Consider the following 27,806-nt stretch of genomic DNA (forward strand, 5'->3'; position numbering starts at 1 on the left):
TCTATTTCATGTGCCAATGCTGAACCACCCAACTGTTGTCTGATAATGTAGACAGATTATTTCCATGTGGACTGCATGGATGATGAATTAAGTAGCCAGATGCTGATGCACAAAACAGACAGTGGTCATATTTCAATTTGCATGCATGTTGTTGAGGGTTTTGTCACACTTCTTCTCTGGGCTGCAGCTGCCTAGCTGCATGTGGGCCTGATTCCATTTGATGCAGCTCTGCTCCACCGAAAGAAAAGCATCACTTCTCCACATTCTGACCAGATCAGCACAGTGTGAGGCGCACACTACTTTAATAGCGACCCTCCGGGCCCAGAAAACATCTGAACAAAACGCCCGATCTATCTCCCGGTGCTATAATAATAATAATATAAAGCAGAACAAATTAGAATACGTCTAAAAAGGGAAGGTGTTTTTTGTTTTTTTTTGTTGTTCTTTTTTACACAGCGATCGTCATCAACCTGTGAGTTCAGTTCTCGGTTATTTGACGAGAAGCTGAGAGAATGGCCTTGAAAACACATCATGAACATCATTTTATTGTTGTAGCAGCCAGAGATGGTCGCGTTAAAACCTACCTTCCCAAAGCCTCGATTCCTGCCCGCACACCACCACGATTCATCCTTTTTCCCCGAGTTCAGAGCCCCAGATTGTTCCTCCCTAGTGCTACAGTAACATGTTTAACATTCTCCCCATCATCATCATCATGGTGTGTGTGTGTTTTTTTTTTTTTTCATTCCCGTGTCAGTGACGTTCACTTCCGGTCTCTTACAGACCCCCCCTCACTCTCTCTCTCTCTCTCTCTCTCTCTCTCTCTCTCTCTCACACACACACACACACATACAGTAGCCTATGCCTAATTGCCTGTCAGTGACAAAACTGTGAAAAGATATGCCAGGGTCTCTCAAAAAAAAAAAAAAATCAAGGACCCCCAGTTTGACATGCAATTAGGCTACATGACAGTACAGACCCCCATTTAATGGTATTTCTATCTCTGGGAGCCCAATTTATATTGTAAAACCAGAGTGTACAAATGGAAACCAAATGGACCCGTCAGGGTCGTGATTTACCAAAAACTGTTCAATCACCCATCCATCCCATGATGTCACTCATGTTTGCATTAGCCTGCATGAGACATCTTTGGAATCTGAATAAGTGGTTGACAACTGCAAAATATGCACTTCTATTTCATTCTCTTGTTCATTAAATTTAATATTTTTTATTTATCATTTTAATATTTATTAGGGGTAAAAAAAATGAATAGGCCATTAATTATTTAGAATTTGATCAACTGTGAAATTGAAAATATATACTTGTGTACTTTGTGTGTAAATTTTGAAATTTGTTAAAAAAGGAATCAATACAATTCAATGGGTACTTCTGAGTGTTTATTAGTCCATCAAACTGACCACATAGTCATTAAGCTTCACAGAGATTGGTGAGTAAACCGATTCTATCAAAGGAATGTTTTGCCTTGACTTTGACTGTCTTGTTATTTCTAAAACTCCAATTCTACAAAATACCAATTCTACAATGCTGACAGCACCATCTACTGGTTATTATGAGTAACAAGATTGATAGCTCTCAGCCGCCCCTTCCTTGATCTTTCATTGCATTTATTTATTCTGAACATATTAAAACATAAATGAACAGACAAAGGAAATAAAGGAAGTACTAGATTTCAAATAATAATAAAACAAATACAAAATAAAAATAAAACCAAGAGATATTATCCTTAATTTAATAGGAAGAAGTTTAGTTAAAAACTTAACGGGTCCTACCCCTTCTTTGTGTACCTCAATAAATCAATACATCAGTCTTCAGATAGGCTTTCTGCCACAGTAGTAGACAAATTAAATTAGATTAATTCATTCATAATCAACAATTTAAAACAACTGTGACACTCTTAACAGCGGACACACACACAACCTGCCTCACAAAACGATTTGAAACATATTTTTTCCATTTCTGTTTTACTTCACATGCGTGCGAGTGAACCCTGTCATTCTTACTACATATCAGTCAAGTCTATATTTCATTGCATTAGGAATAGGAAATGCATGTATTTGATTTAATGTGATCAGAAGCAGCAAAAAAATTAACAGAAAGGGGATATCAAATGCAGATACATGCTCAGCAAAATGAAACCCTGCATACACCGTTTGTGGATTCATATTTGTACTAGAAGCAGGAATAAAAGTCTGTTGATTTCCATCCTAGTAACTAGATCCAGTATCACCAACAATGTCCAGATTTTAATGCAAAATTGCATGCATAAACTTCCTCATCCAGTGTCTCTCTTGTGTACGCGTGTGTGTGTGTGTGTGTGTGTGTGTGTGTGTGTGTGTGTGTGTGTGTGTGTGTGTGTGCGCGTGCGTGCGTGCGTGTGTCGGACAAGAATCATAAGATGTTGAAACTATATTTCTTCCATGTACAGTATATCAGTGGTTCTCAAAATGGCATCCGGTGACCCCCAGGGGTCCTTGGGTGGGTGGGTGGGTGGGTACCAGGGGGTCCTCCAGTAGGTAATACAGCATCGCAAACTCACAATCATATCACTTTGACAATGTTTTAATACTTCGGCTACTCAAAAAATAGAATAGCATATACAGTTCAAGTTATAGTGCGTCACTATGAACTTGCCACGCTATCTATGAGCTTGTAGATGTGGGCACAAATCTTTACTTGTTCTGAGGGTACCTGGCTCAAAACACTTTCAGATGGGGGACCATGACCAAATATGAGAGTGCCGAAGTCCTGACGTCACTCGCCCATCCCCCGGTTTTACTCTATCGAGAATAACATGGGGTCATCTTAAAATCGAAGAATTGTGGTCCAAATTGTCGGGTAGGTGTCTCTGTATCGTTTACGACAGTCAGTCACTTATTTTAGTCTGTTTTTAGCAACATTTTAACAAATTCAGCAGCAGTAACATTAGCGTTTTCTCTCAGTCAGTTGATTCTTCATATCCATATGAGTGAAACGGCCAGGTTGATTTGTCTATTTTCCAATCACAGTTCTTATATGAGGCGATATAAAATCCCCCTATGGGGATTATACCAAAAAGTACATGAACGCGTGGACTTATCTACTGATATTGACGTCAGACTTCGGTGCTCTATATATCAATTTGTGGGTCGTTGGCACAAAAGGTTTGAGAACTACCGATGCATATTGTGCACAGTCAAAATGTTTTATCTCAGGTGTGCTCCTCCAGGCTGTGGTAGAAGCCAGTGTCTCTGCGGTGTGTCTGGACAGGCATGTTCCTCCTGGTGTCTCGCAGTTTGTCCAGGTCGATTTCCACCAGGGCCATCGTGCCTGTGTCTTCCCCTCCGCAGTCGCCCAGCACCGACCCCCAGGGGTCCACCGCCAGTGCGTGTCCGTACGACGAGCGCTTCTCGTGGTGCCGGCCCACCTGCGCGGCCGCCAGCACGAAGCACTGGGTCTCGATGGCCCGCGCGCGGAGCAACACCTGTGATGAGAAAGCGAGGTTTGAGAACCACTTATATAGCAACATACGTTTTCGGCCTCAGGTCTAAATGGGTTGAACCCACCTCCCAATGTGCAGCTCCTGTTGCCACGGTGAAGGCTGATGGATAGGTCAGGATCTCCGCCCCCTGCCTCTGCAGAGCCAATGAAAGCTCAGGGAATCTCAGGTCATAGCAGATACCCAGTCCCACCTAGAGTTTGATCAGGACAAAGACCATGTAGATGGACACGAATGAACAACGGATGGATTGACAAATGGTGAAGTCTACAAACGAACGTGTGTCGTGACATGTAGCTTGTACATTGGCTGTTTTTGCTACTTTGGAAAATCTTTGAAAATCTTTGAATGTCAATGTTCAAAGGATTTTGAAAATGTTCACCTATATGACCCAAAATAGGAACACCGGGTTCATCTTAATTGCAGGTTACACATCCTAACATGTCTAACATAAGACAACATGGATCTTAAGAGCTATCGTATACATTTTTGTATAGTTTTTTTTGTATAGAAAACAGCCTATAAATCTATGAGTTATCATTAGCACATCCTAATGACATTGTGTAGCAGCTATAGTCTGTGTGCTTTATCAAACATGTGCTATTTACATCCTGTTATTATGTTGACTTTGTGACATTCCCACATTGAATACAATACCCCTTGCGGTTCCCTTAACCATACTCAGCCCCTCCTATATACAGGTGTAATGTTTGTCTTTAGTTCATTGTTTGTTTAATAAACTCCACTGACAATGATGGGAAAACCTACGTCATTTTGTAACTCATTACGTCATATTGGCTCTTTATTGTTAATGGCATTTAATGTTTGTGTTGGCACCGTTTGTTTTACATCGCCATTACATCACCTAATCAACATGAGTTTTAACTTTAATATATTAGCGCTCCTCACTTCACACGGGTGTGATTTTTGTATTTCAAAAAGCAACAATAGCCAATCTACAAGCTCAGTAGTTCAGAAACTAGTCTAGTTTCGACAAATGTCCCTCTATTTTTGCCAAATGTTTACCTATCATGACGATTTAGAGTCGACATTAGCGTTGGCTATAAAAAAAAAGGCAAATCTACAAGCTCGCAGGCACGACCTGTATAGGCATTTGTTGAAACGACCAATAACCACTTAAACCCTATCATTCGTATTGTCGTAGCGCGACGCATTGCGAGCTTGTCGATCGGCTATTTTCAGCTAAAGATTTCCCCACAATAACTGAAAACTTAAAGTACAGTAGCATAGAGCCCTGAGGTACTCCGCTCAACCATATGGGTTTTTTTAGGTGGATAAGTCAGTCAGCCTAGCTCTTTACAGCCTGAGTCACATTATGAGCACAGTGCTCTTAATATGAAATGAATGGAGTGAGACCTTGCCAATGGGAGTTTGGACAGGAGGCACGAGGCAGGGTCCAGGGATGGTGAAGGCACTCTCTTTGAGCGACACGCCCCTTCCTGGCAGCTCCACGTCAAACAAATGTGTCTTCCTGTACACCGACACTATATCGCCTGTGGGAATAATAATGAATACAATGAGTGTTGTGCATTGGCACGTTTGACTGTCAAGGTTTCAGCCTCCAGGAAGAAACCCTAAATACAAAGCTAAGACATTCATTGCACATAACAACCACACCAAAGGGTCTAATGAAGCACTGTCACACATGAAAAACTCAGGTTAGATTCCCGGATCGAGTTTCCCGGTGGGGAGAGGTCACAAAGGGGGTGAGTCAGTGTGGCTCAGAGCCTCTGCCTGATGACCAAACCAAAGCCTAATATATTCCCTGACCAAGGGGGAATTCCCATTTAGGCTAGTAGATAAGATGTTGGCTTTCCACATGGGAGACCAGGGTTCGATTCCTGGGTGGGAGAGATCAAGCATCCGTTTAGACTAGACTACTGAATTGACAATACCTTGATCATTAACGATAATGTGGCTGTTGTAGATTCGCCTGTCAGACTCCCACTCATGACCTCGCTCGTGAAATCCTCCCAGAGACAGCCACACCCCAAGCTTCCTGGACGGACATCACATAACATCGATTGATATTGAACAACAGCTACAAAACTGTCAATATTAACCCATTCAGACCTGAGGCCGATTCTACAAATGCCTTCTAAATCAGTAGTTCTCAAACTTTTACGTGCCAAGGACCCCCAAATTCATATGAATTTGTCCTCCCCGAACTGAAAGTGTTTTGAGTCAGGGACCCCCAGAAGAGAATATTTGTGTTAAAAAAAAGAATTGTTAAAGATTTTTCTAAAATGTTCAAGCTCATACAACTCACCGCGTCACTACGTGCCAAAAATCTAGTCTCATATAAAACATTATGTCAATAAATTAGAATGATAATTATTATTATTATCACCCAGCTCTATTTCAACGACCAGCTCAGTGTACACCCTGAGGCCACATGGCTCGGCAAGGATTATACTTACTTACTTCTATTTCAACGTGTAGCCTACCTGGCCAGCTGAGTGTATCGTGAGATTGTGTCTCCAGTCAGACTCTCGGACAGTGACAGGGTCTCTTCTCGGCTGGATCCAATGTAGTCAAAGGCCTCCGGCAGGAAGACCATGCTGGCCCCACTGTCCTTGGCTCGCTCCACCAGGTGCTGGCAGGCTGAGTAGTTGGCCTCTTTGTCTGGAGTGACTGTCACCTGACATACTGCGGCCACCGGGTGAGACGAGGTGGACATTCTGGGGTACAGAAATGGTAGGCTTAAATGGTGCATTTATATAGCACTTTTTATCCAAAGCGCTTCACATACAGTGCATTACATTCACCCATTCATACACCGATGACAGGGAAACCATGCAAGGCACCATCTGCACATCAGGAGCAAAATAGGGGTTCAGAGTCTTGCTCAAGGACACTTCGACAAACCCGGGATCGAACTGGGAACCTTGTTGTTCCCATGGCGTGATAATAAGTCATTAATATGGATTATGATTATAACCATGTTTACCGGTTCAACCCCAGTGGAAAAAAGGACCTCAGAGATAAGAAAATGATTGTACTTTCAGGTCTACAGAGCAGCAGTTACAGCCTGTTGACTGTTATATATGCGTTGAAACTCAAAATGTATAATTATGTTATTATTGATAATATTAATAAATACTAGAGTAACATCGCTTTGAAAAGGTGGGTGAAGTGTTTTACTGAAACAATAACACAAATCTCTACATCTACAGAAGAAAGTGGTCAAATCAGAAGAAGTTCACAGCAGTCAGACAGATATATATAACTTATAAGACATGATTGAGTTCAGTACTTTGTGCTTGATTGAATTGAACACTAAAATGGGCAATGTGTACAGTAGATAGATTGTTTAAGAGATTAGAACAGGTGAATAACAGAGACACATTAGCAGGGTCTGTGACTGTGGGTTCGAGAGCTCAAACCTGGCTACCCCGTTTGCAGCTGTCGCGTGGCGTGTGTATATAATCTGTAGATCTATTAGATCCATAGATGATAGAGAATAGATCTGTGCCCTTAGGTGTCCTTATTCCTTACTGACATACCTGTGCTGCGAGCCAGTTCTATTTCTCCAGGAGGCTGAATGACAGACGGAATGTTTTGTATGCGTTCCCAAAGCACACCTGAGAGCGAGCATTGGTACTATGAACTCTCTTGAAGTTAGTGAGTTTGTAGTACTGTACCAATCATAAGCAAGTCCCGGTTTAATGATTGAAAAGGAAGAAAAAAACAACAACAACCTGCTATTTCGGCAGGCATTTTATTTTGCATTTAATGTTAGGCGATGTCAACGGACAGCTCGGGGACCTCTTCTGCTTCTGCCTGCCTGCCAGGGTCCTTAGCCCCCCCACTAGTCTCCAGCGCAACACCCTTCCAAGATGGCAGCCAACAGCAGCAGCACGGGTAGCAAATCAGTCAGCATCACTGGTGCCGGGAAACCAGGCGGGCCGTCCGCCGAGCAGGTACTGTCCCCTCCGTGGCCGTCTGCTCCCCTCACGGGGCAGCGTCGTTGCGTTTCGGCCGTTTCAGGGCGACCTCGACGGTCGCCAATACGACAATGAGTGGTTGGGTTTCCAGCTAGCCACAAAGCTAACTTAACGGTACCATCATGCTAACATCGTTGTGGTGGCCAGGGTGCAGCCACCCACCCAGGCAGTCCCAGTCTCACAGACAGTGTGACTGACCACCACACAGGACAGCAGTGAGCACTGCAGCCACCCTCTTATTGGCGTCCCCGATTTTGGTCATGTCATCATGGGCGAAAGTTAGCCTTGGATGTACTTGATCGAGTCTGACTTTTACTTTATAGTTAAGTAAAAGTCAGACTCGATAGTCTTTGTTGATCCAAAACAAATGTAGGCGAAAATGTAAATGACAAATAAATCACAATTAAGTCATGGTTTAAAGGAATGTTTTAGTTGAACCATTATTATTCATTTTATTTCGGTATATTTGAGTGTAAGGAGGACTAGCTCTGGTCCATAGACTAATGCACTTTATGGACCAGAGCTAAGGACATGCTTAATTTACATCTTGAAATCTAGTTTGTCAGTAGTTTAATAACTGTTTGTTGGGGCTTGGGATGAGAAGAAAATAATGACAACATCAGCCAGTATGATAATGCATAATGCAGTCACTTAGATACACGAATCCTCGTGTTCCTATTCTGGGCACGTTGTAATACGAACCTTCGGTGACAATAACAGATCTACAAATCACAGTGCATTGCATTAGATAGGCTATTTTTGCTGAAGAGATTTGGTGTAGAGTGAAAAAAGGAAGGGCCCGAGGGGGGCAAGTATAGACTCCTGCAGGGGACCCTGGTCGATGAAGTATGAAGGGTTTTTGTGTGTGTGTGTGTGTGTGTGTGTGTGTGTGTGTGTGTGTGTGTGTGTCAGGTCGTGGCATCGTTCCAGAGGATGCGTCAGGAACAGCGTGGTATGGCCTCTAAAGCTGCAGAGTTTGAGATGGAAATCAACGAGCACAGGTTGGTGGGAGTAACCACACCGTCACCCTCATCTCTGTTCCATCCTCCTAGTCCTAACCATCAAGCATGACCCCTAGCATCCCTTTTCTGCACGTCATAATGGGGCAACCCGGGAACATTCAGTGAAGAACTGAATGGAAATAAAACGAGGGAGAAGAACAGACAGACTGACACGGGAGCGTAGAGGGGGGAAAAGATTAGCGAACACATTAAGCAAATTAAATGAGGCATCAATTAAAATGCTTTGATGTCATGCAAAAGGTGTAATTTCATTGAAACGGCATCAAAAAGATGTCAGTTAAGGTGAGATAATGATTTCTGCAGTGTCAGAAACTGCGAAGGATAGGCAGAGCTGCACAAAGGACTACTTTCTTGTAGGTATTATTGTAAAGAAATTGTAAAAAAAGAAAATGGGTTAAAACTTATGGGTTATGTTTTTCTGTTCATCTCCACTACACTACACCTGCCCCAAGCACTCAAAGCTCAAGCTTTTTGTATTTTATCTTTTTTACATATACTGTATGGTCATGTATATGGACGTTTTGTCAATACAAACTTCATTCAATCAAACCTTTTCATTTGGACTTATTTATGAATGAAAGAAACTCACCCAAGGCCAGTTCACTCCTTTCACAGCAAAGGGGTAGAACAATGCCCCTTGGTTGTGATATTATGACAATAAAACAATACCTGGTATGAGACTATGAGTTATTGCTTAATTATACCCAAGCACTGATTCTAGACTAGCTCAACTCATGAAAAAGAATGCTTTGTCACTGTCACCATCATTCACCATAGTATGACGCTTTGAAATAACTGATTTGCAAGTTATGATCCCCAGAAATCTATGTAGAGTTGTAGACCTACTGCCTTTTCAGAACCACTTTTTTTTCTGCAACTTTTTCCTATCCATCCAGTTTAGTAATTGACACCTTGAAAGACGTGGATTCATCTAGGAAGTGCTTTCGGCTGGTCGGGGGAGTTCTGGTAGAGCGAACAGTAAAAGAAGTTCTACCGGCATTGGAAAACAATAAAGAACAGGTAACAAAGTGTACTAAAATGACAAGGTTATCCGTTTATCACTTGAAAGTAGGCATGTAACGATTTATCAAATCGATTCAAACTGGTGACACTTTATCCCATTTTGACCTGAGATCTGATTCTAATCTCTGACAGTTTTCTGAAAAAGCTACGTTTCTATGGATCGGACTAGTGAAGAAACACGGGGGAAGGTTGCCGTATATTAGATTAGTCGATGGGTGGCTCTTCCAAGTATTGTACAGTAACAACTAAAGTCTCTAATGTTTATGTTGTACGATTGCTACAAAACAATCTGAAATAAAGGGATTTAAAATCATTAAAGCTGGGCTGTTGCCTGGGTCCAATGCATTTCTGCCTACTTCCGGTCCAGGACTTGTCCCTATTTGTTGTCCTCATTCTCAATAGAAGTCTATGTAGGAGAGCCGCCATTGGACTGGCCCCATGAAGTGAACAGAGTTTTCGTAACTCAGCACCTAGGGTAGTGTGATGTTCAGTCTGACTAATTGAGTCTCACTGATCTAACTAAAATGAATGAAAATCTCACTCTTTCCTTCTGTTCACAGATCTCAAAAATTATAGAGACCCTCAACACACAGATGCAGTCGAAAGGGAGGGATCTCACAGAGTACCGGGAACGCTACAACATCCGATTGGTGGGAGAAGGTGACAATGAGGCGTCCTCCTCCAGGGACAGCGAAGGCGGCGGGTCTAAAGGCGGAGCAGGAGTTCTGGTGTCCTAGTTTGTGAAGAAACTAAAGCACTTTGTAGGAGCCCTATGATTTCTGTAATACATAAAAAAAACATGGACGAAACCACACAATCCAGATTCAAAAAATGGAAATCTGACATGGAATTTTCTAAGTTTTGGGAGAAAATCGACATCACATTTCAGCCTGAGTAACATAAGATGAGGCCATTCTCTATAAGCAGAGCAGAGTTAATGTTGACACCCTCCCACGCATGTCTGCACATCTGAATGTCTGTCATAATTCTTTCAGTGAAGCTGATCACGGCTTAAGTTTTTTTTTATATATATATACATGTTTTGGCATAGATTTAGGACAAGTTGGAAGTACTGCTAATTATTTACGTCTTAAACTGTAATTTCTTCTTTTGCTCCTGCAGTTTGGCTGTGTAGCCTAGGTGAAAGGATTACACGCATGACCGATCTAAAATAAAATATTTGCATTTTGAAAGAGGTGTGTGCAATATGATGTTATCTTGGTTTGTTTCACATTTATATCTGATCTAAATGCAGTTGTATAAAGTAACTAAGTACAGTACAATTTCATTACTTTAATAGCCGATCTACAACCCATTTTCAAAAGATTATACATTTGAAACCTGAGGGATATTCTGCATAATGCCTACTTAAATGTGGAAGTGAATGTTTCATTCTGGACTTTTACTTTTATTTCTACATTGCTGTATTGAAACTTAAGTTAAAAAGAATTGTACACTTACCACTACAGTAGGAATTAAGGTTTTGTGCAGAGAACCATCCGACAGATCCTGGAAGGCATTCTTGATGGCAAAAGTTTCTCAACCACTTTCAACCCGGTGGCCCTATTGTCATTATACGCGTACATTTTCAATAGTAGGTAAAGTGAAACTTGTATATATCTACAAGTTTTGTAGATGTATACCAGTGTGAAGTTTCCTAAACAATTAACCCAATGTGTAAAATGATCATATTGTTCCCGTTCTTCACTACTGTGAAGAAATCACGCATTGAGTCTTTAAACATTGCTTTTATGACAAAACCATTAAGGTTTTATGGAAAATGCTTCTAAACATACTGATAGTTTGACCACTTGAAATGCTCCAAATGATCATTAAAAAAAGAACCAAAGGTATCCTATCTGCCACCTCGCAATGAATGCGCCTGCACGATGCATTTAGAGAGCTTGTAGATCTAGGCCAGGGGTGCCTGAAAGGTAGACTGTGATCTACCAGTAGATCACAAAGGCTGTTCAGGTAGACCACATGACATGGCCCTAAAATGTACAATTTAAATATTACAAAAAAGCACCTGCCTCTTGAATTAAGGTGAATTGATTGATTGACATCAAAAAGGGCCTGTCAGCACAAACATCAGTAGCATTACAAAGTTATATACCAAAAGAAAAAACCCACCAATTCCATTTCCCCCTTTTTCTCCCCCATTCCATTTCCAAGTGTGTATTATTTCCGTATGTAACGCCAGCACCGGAATTCAAAAGCCCCCTCAGATAAACTATTTTCAGCAATGGGATCAACATGCTTCCATAGAAGACATGCTGGCTTCTGTGGAATCCAAAAGACTAAAATCAGTCGTGGAAACTTTAGTCCATGATGGGCTATTTTTGCCATTTGTTTGCAGTATGTATATGTATATAGAGTGATAGTGATGTACAAGCAAGCACACTGATCATATGACATTCACACACACAGGTCATTTTTACGATTAACAGCAGTGGAAACCATGGTTACACAGCAGTTTGTTTTTATTCCACTACAAAAAGAGGCACCATGTAAAGCAGAACAATGTCCAGTTTCTCTCTCTCTATCTCTCTCCCCCCGTGACACTGACTGGACTGGTTAGCCAAGCAGAGGAAGAGGGGAAAAACAAATCTTAAGTCCTTAATAGTCTTTACGACTAGTGTGAAATACATCTCTCCCGTCACATGCAGCAGAATGCATGGTAGTATTTATGTACTTACTGCCTCTGCAAAAGCAAGTAGATCAGGCTGTCAAGGGAATTATTAATAATACAGGAAACATGAAAAATGAGGACATCATTATCAAGGAAGGAGATGTAGCCTTTTCCATTCGCTCGACCACAACGACTGGTACATCCCCAAATTCACTTCTTTGTATTTTGTTTACCAATCACTTGTAGTAATCGAGCTGCGCTGGCAAATGATGGATGGTGGTTACCTGCCACAGTAGCTGCCTGGTACACTAAACAGCCACAGGTTAAATTTTGACAGCGTTTGGTAGGCAACTGGTGTTTGTCTCCCAGCCTGGACGGGATGTAGAAAAATTACAGGGACATCTTTCATAGAGGAACATAATAACGTGGTCCAAAAGAACACAATAGGCTGAATAAGATAAAGAAAATGAAATTAGCTGTGCATGGTTCGGAATTACACCACAAGTGGGTCACAATATAATAATAATAATACTCTCAAAATATGTCAAAGTAAATGGTAAATAAATGTGAGCAACGGTGGCTTACATATGCCATATAATAAGGTGAAGGTTACTATCATCTGACCCAAATACATACATATAGATTTACCTGGTTTGTTAAGATTTTTGTATAGGTAGGTCGTACAATCATGACATGATCATGGACCATCTACTTTCAAATCAGGCTTAATTTATTCCCCCCCCAGTCCAGCATGCAATCTTTTCTTTTTTAAGGTAAGCAGATCCTTTTACAATAAGAGCGGATGGGTTGGTTGTAACAGCAGTTGAATGGGTACTGTTGAAGGGAACAAAATAAAGTGACGTGGCTTTCATTTATTGTCCAGAAATGGAATAAAGACCAGGGTTGAGGCAGATAACCGATTGTATAAACCAGGGGTTCTCAACCTGGACCCCTTGAGGGGGGGGGGGGTCACGAAATTATTTGTTTTACTTTTTTTTGCAACTGAATGGCTGGAAAATGGACATTTAGACTAGAGTTTACATAGTGTACACATAGTGCATGCATAAACTTTCCTTTTATGATTATATCTGGATTCAGTATTTACGATGCATTTTCTCTATTATAAGGTTATTGCAGCGGCCAATTTGTATTGGGGGTGTGGAGGGGGGGCGGTGGTATTTTCGGGGGTCCCCCGCCAAAAACGTTGAGAACCCCTGGTATAAACCCTAGTACTGTAAGAAACAAAACAAACACTAAACTGGCAAAAAAGTAGTAAAGGAAAAGTGTCAAGTAACTCACTAATAGTCTGTGTTATGTAAAATATCAAAGGATAAATAAAAGGGCCCCTTTTACAATTCTTTGCGTTTTACATTAATATGATCGTGATTTCCCTCTTTCAACAGTACATTCAAAGATGAAAGTATGAGAACGGCAGATTTATTAGCTACTGTAACAGGAGACTGCTCCATTCTGAAAGAGTTTAATACCGGTTAAATTATATTTTTAAAGCATAATAAAGACTAGGTTCTTGACCCTTTATTTTGTATTTTCCCCCCGACAAAAGAAATGCATAGCAGGACGATTGACCGTCGTTCCAGGGTTGGTTAGTCGTGATTGTAGTCTCGAGATTGTTTCGTTACACATGGCTCTCGTATATGACCTGGCAAGGGGGAAGTTTGGTGGTCGCCTCCGGCTCCTCCTGTTTGGATACTTGTCCTTCCTCTTGCTCCTCTTTCTCCTCCTCCTCCTTCTTCTCCTCCTCCTCCTCCTCCTCCTTCTCCTCCTTCTCCTCGTCCTCCTCCTCTTCTTTCTGCATGGCTTCCTCCTGGAGGTGGAGCGTGGCCATGGGTGGAGGGGAGGAAGGCCCAGCCTCTAGCTGAGATGGGACATCAATGCTGCCGTACTCGCCGACGGCCAGCGGGAGGTGCACCGACACCTGGATGGCGATGTGCTGGGGCTGCTCGTGCAGCGACGAGTTATCCGAATCGGCCGCGGGCGACTCGCTGCGCTCGTTCTCCCTCTCGCGCTGCTCCCTCTCCCTCTCCCTCTCCTGCAGGATCGTGAAGACGTCGCCGGCTCCCTGGATGCTGGCCATCCTGCCGGTGCACGCCACCTCCAGGTGGCCCTCGGGGATGTGCCTCACGAAGGTGTGCCTCATCTCCTCGACGCCCACCACCTCCAGGATCTCCTCCATGAGCGTGCGGCAGTTCATGATGAGCGGCGGCAGCGGGATGCTGCGCGCCAGCTCCTCGATGTAGCGCGCAAACTCCATGGTCTTGAACTGCGTGACCTTGGCCAGCTCCAGCGTCTTGGCCGACGTGATGATGGGGATGCGCTTGGCGATCTCGAAGGCCTTCTGCAGCTTCTCGGCGCCCTCGGTGCGGAAGAATTCTTGGATGCACTTCTCCGTCTTCTTCAGGTGGCTGCTCATCATGCAGAGGCGCGTGATGTTGAGCGCCATGATGATGGTGAAGGTGATGAGGCACACCACCACATAGTAGATGCCCATGTCGCCCTTCAGGAAGACCACGCGCAGCGTCACCGTGCAGTTGGAGCTGCCGTGCACGTTGGTGGCCATGCACGTGTACTTGCCGCGGTCGGCGAACTCGATGTTGGTGATGTTGAGCACGCCGTTCTCCAGCAGCCACCACTTGTCATCTGAGGAAAAACACAGAGATGGAAGACATGAGTACCAGAACATATTATTCATTCACCTTTTAAGTCTCGTCACCAGCCCAAATGCTGTGTAAAATTAGCCATAATGAATTGCATTTTTATAGCGCTTTTCCAAGTGCTCAAAGCGCTTTACAATGGTTCATTCATTCATACATTGTCTTGCCCAAGGACACTTCCACATGTAGACAGGAGGAGCGAGGATTCGAACCACCGACCCACGGATCATTGGACGACCTGCTCTACCTCCTGAGCCACAGCCGCCATGTCGATCAATGTGTCAAATTTGAACTTTGCAATCCACTAAAGATTTGTCTTCTGCCTTTTAAAGAACTTGATTAATTCGGATTGGATTAATTCGCCAGCACTACCAAAGTAAGCCTACGTATGTGACTGCAGGGGAAACAGACCAATGTTAGTATGCTGCCGTTTTTGTGTGTGCAGCTATTCTGATAAACCTGCTTACGCTGTGCTACTGCACACACACACACACACACACACACACACACACACACACACAGGTCATAACTCTGTTTATTTATGGAATGTGACAACTTCATGGAAATGGATTATGCCTCACAGCTGGTACGTGAAAAGGCCTTGAAGCCAAGCTGCAACGTATAATCCATTGAGTGGTTCTATTGAAGGGTGTCTCACCTAAAGTATGAGCTGAACATGCCTGCTGATTCTGACAACTGTTAACTCTTAAATTGTTGGAGCTCCTTGAGATTAATGTTGTTGTTGAACCCATTAAGACCCGAGGCAGATTCTAAAAATGTCTTCTAAATCCTAACATTTTTCTGAAAAATGTATGTTGTTATGCTATATCAGTGGTGTTCAAACTTTTTCATGTCAAGGACCTCTAAAATTAAGTACCGTATTGTGCCGAATATAAGACGACGCTGATTATAAGACGACCTCCATTTTTCAAGACTCATTTGTGGGAAAAGAATGTCAAATAGTCTAGTCCCCGATTATAATACGACCCCATTTTGTAGGGTATTTATTTCCATGGGGGAAAAAAACGTAGTCTTATATTTAGGTCAATAGGGTATTTGCCCGCGGACCCCCATCTTAAAATATTTGTGTTCCAGGGACACCCGATCCGGAATGAATGCCATGTAACAAAATCCATTACAGTTTAGTCTAATATCAGGGTTTATGAAAAATATTTCTCTCTCTGCTTTCTGTTCCCAGACAGCTTTGTTTTTTTGTTAAAACAAGCTATATTCATTCAACTGCCCCCATTTAGCGTCACCATTTAAGGACATTATGAGGCCATGGGGAGTTTTAAACCGAGGAACACAGAGCACAGTGACCTTGTTCATCCTTCCATGCAGCGTTTAATATTTAAACAGGTTAAGTGGCTCTGCAAGCACCAAGCAGTGGACTGCCTGGACGGGGAGGTCCACTGAACAAAAGAGTGAAAGCGTACCCAAATGTGTTGGCGAGGAATAGTGAGGTAAAATTATAGAGTAATAATAAAAGGATAGAGACCGAACTGGAGTGTTAGCCCCGCCCCCCCTGCTATTCATTTCAATAGAAGTTGCTCAACACCAACTTCAATAGAAGTTGGTGTTTTGAAGCACCCGGAAGACTGCCGGAAGTGTAATTATAACTCAATGGCTCGAACGAGCAGAAGTTTAGCCTAGCCTAGCCCCGGACGTCAAATTTGAGGTCCGGGCTTACGCACGTGACGTCATGAACGTCATGAACGTCCGTCCACCTTGAAAGTGCTGCAATTCCACATTTCGCCAGTAGGTAGTGGCAGCTTCAACGTTAGATTCAACTGGGGGCTTGGGTAAAATAGCCAACTGGCCATATTACATCTACAAGACCGCGGGTTCAAGTCCCGATCCCGACAAACTTTACTGTGCGTCTTCCCCACGAGCTTGTAGGTCTGCTATTTTTGAAAAATCTTAAAAATGTGTTGCAAATCTTTGAATATATATTCTTTCAGAGCGAGCGTTTTTAACTCAAATCTTTACTTCTGAGGGGTCCCTGGAACAACACAGATAGGGGTCGGTGGCCAATTACATATAATTTTTGGGGTCCTTGACATGAAATATTGAGCACCACTGATACAGAAACATAGGTATGTCAGAATTTAGACATATAGACACATTATTTTGACGTCAGGCCTAAATGGGTTAAACAGCTCCACCTCATCCTGTGATTGAAGCACCCGCACTGCAGTACTATTATTTTTGACATGTGTGTTTATCATTTATATAAAATAGCTCTGATGCTGGTTGCTTAGGTTAGAATCTGCTGCAGTGCAGCAGTGGTGTCCAATTAGAACTTAAACCAGGATGCTTCGCCTTCTTCATTCTGCCTTGAGCAGACCTATTATATATTTTCCAAATATGCTTTGTCACGATGACTGAGTCACGATGACTATACGTCATATAGCCCGAAGTCCTCGTTGAATATCCCCATGTATGGAGACTATATCCAATGAGCAACTCTCCCATATCTGATAATATGAACGGAAGTGTGAGTCTTCGTTACAGCCCAATTTTATAATATGTTAAACACAAAGCTTTCCTAAACAAAACTCACCAGAGAGACTAATTCCAACAGGAATTAGTCACATGACGCTCCACCAGACCAGAGTGTGTGTGTGCGTGCGTGTCACGACAGGTTGACACTAGCACAGTTTGTACAGCTGCGTGCAGAGCTGCAGACTGTCCACATTAGTGAGTGAACGTCTGCTTATTGTGGCCACGGCACAGATACACATTCCAAAATAAGCAAACAAATGGCTCACTAATAAAACTCTGTTCTGTCTAAACGAAAAAGGTACTGGGCTATCCCTTTCAGGGCGACAAGGGCACCAGGAAATAATTCCCCATTCATTTTTCCTATACAGTTAGTTTAATATAATAACTGTGGAGCTTCTCTGGCTTGATGGCAGGTTTCAGCAGGCCAGCTCAAACTGGCTCAGCTCACAGCCTGCAGGTATCACAACATTAAAGGCAAAGCAAAAGATAATCTGTGGAAAACCTAGCAGATTTACACAGTGGGCTATAAATTAATATGGTTTTACAGTGGGTTGTTGGTTGGGGCACCAATTATTGATACCAGTATACATGCTGCTTGAAAAGCAGTATGAGATGTATCCGTGTGTACGTACGTGTGCACGTCTGTAATCCACGTAATTTGAGAACCGTTCGCCCCACCGACTTCAAATTCGACACACGCGTTCCACACCCCCCACAGGGAGTGCAGTACCCTGTGTCGAGTCGGTCGGACCCATGGTTGTCCAGAACCGCCACAAAAGGCCTCTGCCCAGGCCCTGGCTCCATATATGGAGCTGGCCTGTTCTGACATCACAAATATGTTCTGACATCTGCATAGACTCCATATTTGGGCATGCCTGACAAAGAACGCCATATATGGGCATAAAAGGGACACATACATAACTGGGTCATGGGGCATTCATTTTCAACTTGCATCGTTCCAAGTAGGCCAGTGCCCAACGGGCACCGCTCTAGTTTATGTAATGGAAGCCAACGTCATGAAGATACAAACTGACGCCAGTTGCTTGCACCTTTTCATGGCCACTACAACAAGCTACAAAATGAAGTTGAGCTGGCTTGCGGCACAAATCTTTGAATATATATTCTTTCAGAGCGATATATATATTCTTTCCTTCCACTCCCTCTCCATACAGTCATCATGGGGGAAACAAATGATTCCTCTCAGCCAGGCCCGTTCTTTTTAATCCAAGTCTTTATAGTTTCCTTTATATTTTTCCCTCTCTCGTTGCTGTGAGACAGCGAGCGTATTGGACAACGGCAACTCTGCAACAGTGGGGCTGACAACGCTTGGTCGTTCCGTAGCTTTTGTCGCTGACAATTTTAATGCAGCAGCATAAGGTGTTACTGAAAGTTTGTTTTTTTAGGACGTGTGGTTAGGTATACTATACTGTGAAGTCAAGTTCCATAAAGCAAGAGTATTGGTACATTTTATTGTGTGTGTTATACAATTTCTCCAGTTACATAACCAGCCATTGGACAGAACTACAATGTTGTGTAAGCTGTTGTGTGAACCATCTTGGTTTGATGTCATAATTATTTTTGCATAATCGTCAAAATGTAAAAAGAAATGTAATAAATAGCAGATCTACAAGATTGTACATGCTTGTAAGTTAGTAGATCAGCTATATCAGTTTTTTTATAATAACATTAAATATTTCTTTGTATATTTCAGTTATTTGTCATAACTGCCCTGTGCCATTTATGATTACGAATCCTAAAAGGAAAACCAAAATTAAATGTATGTATAGTATGTTCCACTGCTGTTCTTTTTTTTGATACATTTTTATTTCATTTTTTGGATGAAAGGCACAGGTACAGGCATACAAAGAGAGTGCACACAAAGTGTAATTCAAATTATTTGCCTACTGCAATCAGTGGCTTGCCCCTTGCCTCATTTTTAAAAATCCTACCCCCAAACCCCTGCACCAACCACCGTTGACAAAAAAATAAATAAATAAAAGAGAAAATATAGTAATGATAACAATTAAATACAACATAAATATATATCAAAACAAATTGTACATAAATAACAATAAATGAATCCCTCCCAACCCACCCCGTCATAGGCCTGAAAAGAAAAAGCTATGAGCAAAGTGGAACAGCAGTTCCACTGCTGTTCTATGCCAAACACACAATTAAATCGTCAGTCACAATTATCATCAACTTAAATCTTGTAATCCTAACAGCCCTACTTGTTGTGATCAAATCTTTTTGACATGATGGGATTCATTTTCTTCCCCCGCACTCTGCACTGCGCCCGCCGGCCCGCCCACACCATTATTAACCTCTAGCCATAATCAACACGGTCAATGAAACCAAAGTACCAAACTGCAGTCCTCATCACCACTAGAACATGACTAGCCCCTCCAGCTATAATCTCCTCACAGCGTGATAGATAACAGATGGTGTTTGAAGACGGAGGTTTGATGGCCTACTATGAGCACTACTACCACTAGACACATAAATAATAAGCACTTTGGTGCCGAGCGAATGTAAGGGCAGATTCACATTTCACACTATGGTCCCTGGTGCGCTCTGGGGACCACTTGGCAGATGTTGTGGTTAGTGTGAATGCTGCGTACCGTTCCCAAGAGCGGATCACCCAATCGTTCCCGGGACCACATGGAAGTAGTCTCGGGACCGATTGAAGTGTACTCGGTCTCGGATACAGATCGCTGCAATGTGAAAGCATTGAATACAGTTGAATGAAGTGTACTCGGATACAGATCGCTGCAACGTGAAAGCATTGAATACAGTTGAATGAAGTGTACTCGGGTGCGGAAGAATCAAGGCCAGTGTGAATCATGGCCAGCGGGAACCAAGCAATCGTATTCGGGAACAGTTTGAATCAAACTGACCCTAAGTCTTAACTAAGTTTCGAATGTCGCCCTATTCGTTATCATTGGATGTTACACGTGTGATTGAATGTGTGACGTTTTGTTGGTTTATCTGCTGATAGTTGTACCAGTATAACCTCTCAAGAAGAACAGATTCCGAGCTGCGCTACTGAATCTATCAGCAGGGACATTCAGAACGTGTGTACATTGGGGATTAGTGTCATGAAAAAATAAGCTCCCCACCAGAAGAGGAGGGCTGAGGGCGGACCAAACAGGCCCAGATATTTCTTCTTCCTTTTTTGTCAAATAGGTTTTTATTGTGAACAGATTATAAATTGCTACACAAACATTATATGTACATTTTTTTTTCTTTTATAGAAAACAAAAAGGTGGAAAGAAAAAAAGACAAAAAAAAGAAAGAAAACCCTCAATCCCTCCCACCCATACTGCTCAGTGACCGCATACTATAGAATAAAATAGTACGATGATGAAATGCTCATGGAAAATGGTATACAGTCAACCACATCAGTGGTATCCTGTCTATTAATTGTTTCTACTCAAATAACGGACGAGGGGCAGACAAACCTTATCAAATTGTCTCTCTTTGTTAGGCCAACATATTTCAAAGGAAATCTTTTTGATTATCCAGGCCAATATCATAGTCCACTTGCCGGCATTTTGAGTACGCCGGCATTTTGAACAACGGCATTTTGAGTAGAAATGTCGAATATGGCATTGAGAAACTGCCGGATTAACAACCTATATAAGACATACATTACCCACTGGCTATATACACATTTCAGCCATTTGAAAATATCCGATCTACAATCCGTGTGTTAGTGTGTATGTGTCGCAACGCATTGTGAGCTTGTAGATCTGCTATTTTCATAGTATATAGATTTGAAAACTTGTGGAATGGGACATTCTGCTTTGACTACTTTCCATTTTGGTGCTTTAAGTACACTTAGATACCGATAGGTTTGTTTTAATTCCAGACTTTTACTTGTAACACAAACATTCAGTAGTTTTTCCACCACTGACAAGTAACCATGTTTTATTCTATTTCTAACTACTTTTGTGTGATACTTGTTGTTACGCCCCCAAGTCTAGGGATGAAGTAATACAGACTGAAACACGGCTGGCCGAACACACTGTTGGATGATGATATTTCTGACTCATTACCGTGGGATGGCTTTTAGTCGCACACAACAACCACACACGTAATCGTCCAATGTTAAAATGCTAGCAAATAGGGCAACATTCTGTTTTTGGATAGGTAGGTGTTAACTGTTAAATAATGGAGTCACAGAATGAGAGTCCAGCATTGTTGCTGCCTAGTGGCTACTTAGGTTTCAACTAAGTGGCACAGAAAGGAGACGCAATGAATTGTAACTTACTCGTCTCGGTGTCCAACCGGAGTCCGTGGGAGTTGTACCACTGTATGTCCGGGAACGGGTCTCCGGTGACATTGCAATCAATCAGCGCCGAGTTCCCCTCCCGGGCGATGATCTGGCTGATTTTAGTGAACACCGCAGGGACAAATCCGCCCCAGATGGTGGCGGTGGCATTTTCCGTGCGGTTTCCATCCAAACCCAGCGAGAAGGCCCCTGCGGTGTGAGTGGCAAGGAGGGACACGAGGATCCACATGCAGCATTTGCCAGCCCTGTGCATTGTTCTGTCTGTCAGCACGTTGTCACCCAAAGGGACCAGAGTTTGTCATTCCACTGACTACCTCTGGACAGTGCCGCTGCTGATGTAGGAAGGCAATTTGGTACTCAGCCGTGTGGATCGAATCATGTCACTGAAAAGGAAAAAACAATGTGCACGTTAATTGGCAAATGGCGATTGTATAATGAAGTTGGAATAAAGTCGTGCTTGGTAGGCCTACTTAGTGCTGAGCAGAGTTGTAGAGTAGGAGAGTAGCGACACGCTTTGATCTTGCCGCAAAGCGGATGCCTATGGGCTATAGTTCCAAATATTGCTCCTATGGCTGGAACTATCCCATTGAGATAGAATGAGCACTTCCGCATTCCATTGTTACAATGGGAGTCAACGCTAGTGTCGCCACTCTCTTACTAGATTACTCTGGTGCTGAGCAGCTGAGACGAGCTACGTCACCCGTGACCACTCGTTTATATCAGTGGTTTTCAATTTCAACCCTTTTCATATCAAGGCCCATTATTTATTCTGCATTTGAGCCACGGACCACCATTTGATGACATTTAGCCTCTCAGACCCAAAACTAAAGAATATTTCGTTATTGGATAAGAAGATAACAGGCAAGCGTCGATCAAAATAACAATTATTCTCTAATTGTGTACACTTCGTGTAAATGAGGCAATGCAGATTTGTAAGGGTCCATTTTATTTGGTTACCCAACTCTCCATCATTTAGTTGGGGACCACCTGGAAACCCCTCAAGGACCCACCGGTGGTCCCCAGACCACTGGTTGAAAACCACTCGATTATATTATGGTTTTTTTGCATAGTATTGTGTATATTTGTCTGCCATTAATGTTTTCAATGGAAACAAGCCGAAAGGCTTTTCTGTTTTCATCCTTTTAACCGACCTTGTATGGTATTCAAGGGAGACAAATAAAGACAACAACCTTGAACCTTGTATTGTAGCCTACTACACTTCCTTCCCTGACACACACACACACACACACACCAGTGCAGCATCGGAAGCCACATAATCGTAAATGTTATCTGGTCGATTTTATGGATATTCCATGGCATGAGATAATAGCTAGGCCTACGTTTTCATTCACATTTCATGCAGCTCCGACAACACACCTCCTTTGTTTCGTCTCAAATGTCAAATGGGGGTTCGGTTGCACATTTGCAATGCATTCCATGATATTGTACACAACAACATTGCCCTTAAAGCGTGTGCATAGATTCCGTGTTATTATCATATAGCCTACATCTATTATTTATTGTTCTTTGATCTGCATATGCAACTAATCCGAATTAACGGTAGTTGTTTTTTGTAGTCAAACCACTAAGTGAGAAAAATAACGGAGTGCAGTGGTGGGGATCCGTCTATTATCTGGAACGACACCCCTTCCTTCGTGGAAATGTTCGTGATTGTGTTAAAAAAGAGAACACACGTTGTGTGACGACCTGGTTAATTAAATACGCTAATAAATAAATATACATTTTGTCTTAATTGTGTCACATCAAGTTCACAAACAACTACGGTCGGGCTGCACCGTCCTAAAGTGAGACCAGACAATATGGAACCGTGTCTGTCATCATCGATCGGAGCTTTTCGACCATAACGGTGTCGGTGACATAGTGGTGTTGCACAGAAACCGGTGACTCGTCAAATGTATCAGACTGAGTCCCCGATAGTGCAATTATTTCCTTCACATTGCCGTAGCCTATAGTGGCTGTCAAACTGTGTCAACATCCTCCCTAAAGGACCAGTTAAGTGGTCCTTTAGGGGGGTTCCAAGTAACTTCCAACTTCCAGCCGGTGGTCCCCAGGGGCCAGGTATAATGATGGAGAGTTGGTAACCAAATGGACCCTTATTATTTCATTTTGGTTTGGATTCCTCGTGGAAAAATATTACCAAAATCTGCTTCGTCTACACAGTAGTCTACACATTTCGACGGGTCACCTACTACGGTGTAACAGTGGCCCGTTCCACGACCACGACGCACCGCAAGCTTAATTTACAAACGTTTTACTTTATAATACGCAACACTAACATAGATTTAAACCCCACAAATAACGACAGTGAACCAACGACATGTCATTATATTAGTCATATTCAAAATGCTGCATGATGATGGAGGGGGGGGAGGCTAACGTTAGCCATGGTTAGCCTGACCTCAGATGACGTTCAATTTAAACTGTTCTATTCATATATATCTGTGGTCGGGTCGTATAGCGGGAGGGGGGGACGCACACATAAACACACACCGTGTAAATAATAATAATATGTAATACTCACAACGCGATTCTCCGTGTTTTACAAACGAACGGAACGTAAATCCATCAAAGATGTCGACCCGTTCCTTCTCCTACCCCCACTGACTGACTGCACTAGTACTGAGAGCCGCGTCGACGTTGCATCCTTCACTGTGTCCGCTAGCTGTGTGCGCGAGTGAGTGCGTGCGTGCGTGCATGCGGTTCTCAAAAGTGCATGGGGTCCAAGTTAGTTACCCACCGCTTGCTATAAAACGATTGATAGTTAAGATTAGGATAGGAACCATTGCCAAATAGGTCTGCGGCTACAGATCATGGTTTGGATCCATGCCTCCATGGACCCAACTGAACTGGACCAGCTGGTCCCACTAGGCTGTAAAACACACTCTGAATCACTGGTTCCCAAACTTCTGTTTATTTCAAGGACCCGGACCCCCTTTTCGATGGGGTGGGTGGAACCGGTTGGTTCGGATCTTTCCCCCCCCCCCCTGCTTAAATGTTGAACCAGTTCAGAGTGTTTACACTGAAAATGAATTGGTTCAGAAGCCTAAAAGTGGTTCGGAACTGAATTTGAACCAAAATAAATGTCCACCGGACGGTCGGGTGCAGTACTTAATCTCAAACCCTCACCCTAAACCTAACCTTCCACGGGGCAACACACCTAAACCTAACCTTAACCCATGTCTAACCAATTGACTAGTCTAAACTAAGTATGCACCCCTCCCAGAATCTAGAACGGAACCAGTTCTAGAAACAAAGTTATTTTGGTGGAAAAGGGGCCTGCAGAGTGTACAAATGGAACCAAATGTACGGTCCATAAGGGACGGGTCCGTATTTGGTTCCATGTGTACACTCTTGCAGTTACAGACATGTATAAGATTGTGAGGGTCCATATTAATGCAATTGGAATAGTACTCTTTATAGCAATGCTTCACTGGTCATTAAACAGACTGGATTACTATTGATTGACCTTGGAGCCACAGTTAAAACCTGAAAGGGGCCTTTGCAAACAGTTAATAGCCGTGTTGATTACCCAGAACAGATAAGAACCTGCTTAGCTAGAGAACCTACGTAGCTTGTGCGCATGTGTGCACATGTGCACTGCTGCTGAATAAGCATACCATGGGGTGAAAGGTTAGGTCAGGAAGTTTCCAAGGGCCCTTAAAAAGTTATGGAAGGGTCCCAATATTGTTATGTTGTCTAGAAGGGCAGTGGTTCTCAAGCCTTAGTTTCCACATCAACGACTCCCAAGTTAATATGTATGTATTTGGCCGTGGTCCGTGGACCCCCATCTGAAAATAGTTTGTGCCAGGGACCAGTATTATAGCCCCCATACAACATTTAGAACAAGATGCATGCTGTTAAAATGTTTCAAAATAGCATTGCGGCATATTGTGAGCTTGTTGATGATCTATTTTCCTAATCACATAATAATGTACGCACAGTAGCGTTAAAAAGTGGTTTAAACAGATTTTATGCTAACTAACTTATTTGGGGACCCCCAGGAACCCCCTCAAGGACCCCATGAGATCCACTGGTCTAGGGGCTTTGAATTTGAAAGCACTCGATCCCCTGCATCTGTCCTCTGAGGCTATGGTGATCAAAAGAGTGCAGTCATCAGTTTCATTTTATTTAAAAAAAAAAATCAGACCCGTCTGAAGTGAGTGGTGCTGTACTGTACGTGTGATGTACTGTACTGTACTTTACTGTACAAGCACTCCTCCCTGGCCTGTGTGTGTCTGTGTCTGTGTGTTAGGCTGTGCAACAGTGACACTTGGAGGTGAACAAATGCTATAACGCTATGTCCTGCTCGGACACAGCCAGGGACAGACCCAGGGACACAGCCACACACATAGCTGTCTAGGTGTGGTTGCACCACTCAATAACACATTTAACTAAGTAACAGTACATGGCATAGTTATCCCCATGTTATTATTAGGGTGACCAGATCCAAACTGTTCATTTGAGGGACAGAAGTAGTCTATCACTTGTGTGGGACAGGCCAGGGGGGAAAGGACAGGGTTAGCAACTTTATTACTAAAATGCCATGATGTCATATTCGTCCATAGGCCTAATATTGCCTATTACTTTGTTATTAAACCCCTCTGGTGTCTCACATTTTGTTTTAAAATACAAATTTAGGTCATGAGTGGTATGGCCAACTTGGTACTGTAGTCTTCTAGGGGACTAACTATTAGGGCATTTGAACACTGATGCCTGCCAGGCAGTCACAAAGACAATGTGGGACAGGGTCTCAATTTGTGGGATGCCTGAAAATGAGGGACTGTCCCGCGCAAAAAGGAGGACTTCTGGTCACCCTGGCCTACAGTGTAGCTATTATCCTTCATGGTTGATTGTTTCAGCTGTACACAAACACTCCCACTGAGACACAAACATGCTGGCCTTGACTCTTGCCACATTAAAGTTGCCAACGAGAAATTATACAATTATTACACATGTCAATGCTTTTCGTCAAAATTAGGGCTGCAAATATTAATTGCTTTATTCATACTTTTTCTGATTACCGTAACTGAATAATCAAGACACCTTTTTTTAAATAATTTGTTTGAACATATCGACAAATCGAAACTCGACATCGAAACTTTAATAAATCGAGTATTACCAGTATTACTGTTGTGTTGCAGCCCTATTGGAAATCAGTATTTTATGTCTGTGTGTTGTCTACACGTATATTCAGTTGAACATTATCTTCACAAGTACTCAAGCCTAAAAAGAATAATTTATAATCAGTGACAAAATAAATGTCCCTCCCCCTTAGATGCAAAACCTTTATTCTTTTCTTACATGAACTGAAACTGAAGTGTACTGTATGTTTGGGGAAACATACAGTAGCATGTTCATTGTTCATTGTTCATTGTCGCTCAGTGGTGGAAAAAGTACAGACATTTTCTCAAGTAAAAGTATCAATACCACAATGTAAAAATACTCAGTTACAAGTAAAAGTCTGGTATTTAAAATGTACACGAGTGAAAGTACAAAAGTATTGGCATCAAAAATATACTTAAAAGTACCAAACGTTAAAAGTACACAATCACATTATGCAGAATGTCCCGTTTCACAAGTTATCACATGTCTACTTTATTTAGTTTTTAATCTTTTTCAAATAGCACACAACGCATTCACAACGCATTGTGAGCTTGCAGAAAATAGCAGATCTACAAGCTCACAACGTGTCGCAGCTGCGATGCCTTGTGAGCTTGTAGATCGATTATTTTCAGCAAGTGTAAAATCTGTCATTACGACGGTATCAAGGCCCGCCAAAATACATTTTAGTCGACTAAATCAACTGTACTTGTTCAAAGTAACTTTCAAAGAAACAGTTCGACTTAATAATACTAAAACATCATGTACTTACAGTACAGTATATGTTTTTTCTCTTTCTTTTGCATCATTCATACTGTAACACTTACAGTATTACATTCAGTACCAGTAACTGGATGTTTGCAGACATTTCAGTTGTAAACAAACATTTTCAAACAAACAGTTTTCTAGAAGGCTTAAATGTGCTGTTGTGGAAGTGACATTTTGTTGGGGGTTTAAAAAAAAAGTAACATTCCACATTCCTATAACGATCACTGCAATATTGTTTGTTCAATGAAAGCTAGGCGTCTCCTTGTCTCTTTAGTGAACAGAAAATCACACCAGTGTGAAGTGAGGGG

At 42.4% G+C, this 27,806-nt stretch overlaps 4 protein-coding genes across 7 annotated transcripts in view; 1 reads left to right on the forward strand and 3 right to left on the reverse strand.

The window, feature by feature from the left end:
• The window catches only part of clcn3 (chloride channel 3), a 73,613-nt gene extending 72,915 nt beyond the window's left edge, over positions 1-698 (reverse strand). For 3 of the 4 annotated variants that reach the window (XM_079491035.1, XM_079491031.1, XM_079491036.1), the window contains exon 1: positions 585-698. The gene's annotated coding sequence lies outside the window, so the exon portion shown is untranslated. The remainder of the gene's footprint in view (positions 1-584) is intronic. The other variant, XM_079491033.1, reaches the window with a different exon arrangement.
• A 736-nt stretch (positions 699-1,434) lies between these two features.
• On the reverse strand, positions 1,435-7,290 carry nit1 (nitrilase 1). The gene is made up of 7 exons (XM_079490885.1): positions 7,207-7,290; positions 7,021-7,126; positions 5,962-6,195; positions 5,410-5,513; positions 4,871-5,007; positions 3,561-3,686; positions 1,435-3,478 (listed from the first exon to the last, which is right to left on the reverse strand). Exons 2-7 carry the CDS (start codon positions 7,110-7,112, stop codon positions 3,206-3,208), a joined length of 966 nt encoding a protein of 321 aa, XP_079347011.1. The 5' UTR covers positions 7,113-7,126; positions 7,207-7,290; the 3' UTR covers positions 1,435-3,205.
• Positions 7,252-10,699, forward strand: pfdn2 (prefoldin subunit 2). Its single transcript, XM_079490886.1, has 4 exons — positions 7,252-7,437; positions 8,374-8,462; positions 9,380-9,503; positions 10,067-10,699. The coding sequence occupies exons 1-4, from the start codon at positions 7,354-7,356 to the stop codon at positions 10,241-10,243; spliced, it is 474 nt and encodes a 157-aa protein (XP_079347012.1). The 5' UTR covers positions 7,252-7,353; the 3' UTR covers positions 10,244-10,699.
• Positions 10,700-11,971: 1,272 nt separating this feature from the next.
• Positions 11,972-24,334, reverse strand: mfap3l (microfibril associated protein 3 like). The gene is made up of 3 exons (XM_079490495.1): positions 24,152-24,334; positions 21,589-21,992; positions 11,972-14,796 (listed from the first exon to the last, which is right to left on the reverse strand). Exons 2-3 carry the CDS (start codon positions 21,860-21,862, stop codon positions 13,775-13,777), a joined length of 1,296 nt encoding a protein of 431 aa, XP_079346621.1. The 5' UTR covers positions 21,863-21,992; positions 24,152-24,334; the 3' UTR covers positions 11,972-13,774.
• Positions 24,335-27,806: the final 3,472 nt, after the last annotated feature.

Source organism: Electrona antarctica (genome assembly GCF_951216825.1).
Source record: "Electrona antarctica genome assembly, chromosome: 21".
Lineage (NCBI taxonomy): Eukaryota > Metazoa > Chordata > Actinopteri > Myctophiformes > Myctophidae > Electrona > Electrona antarctica.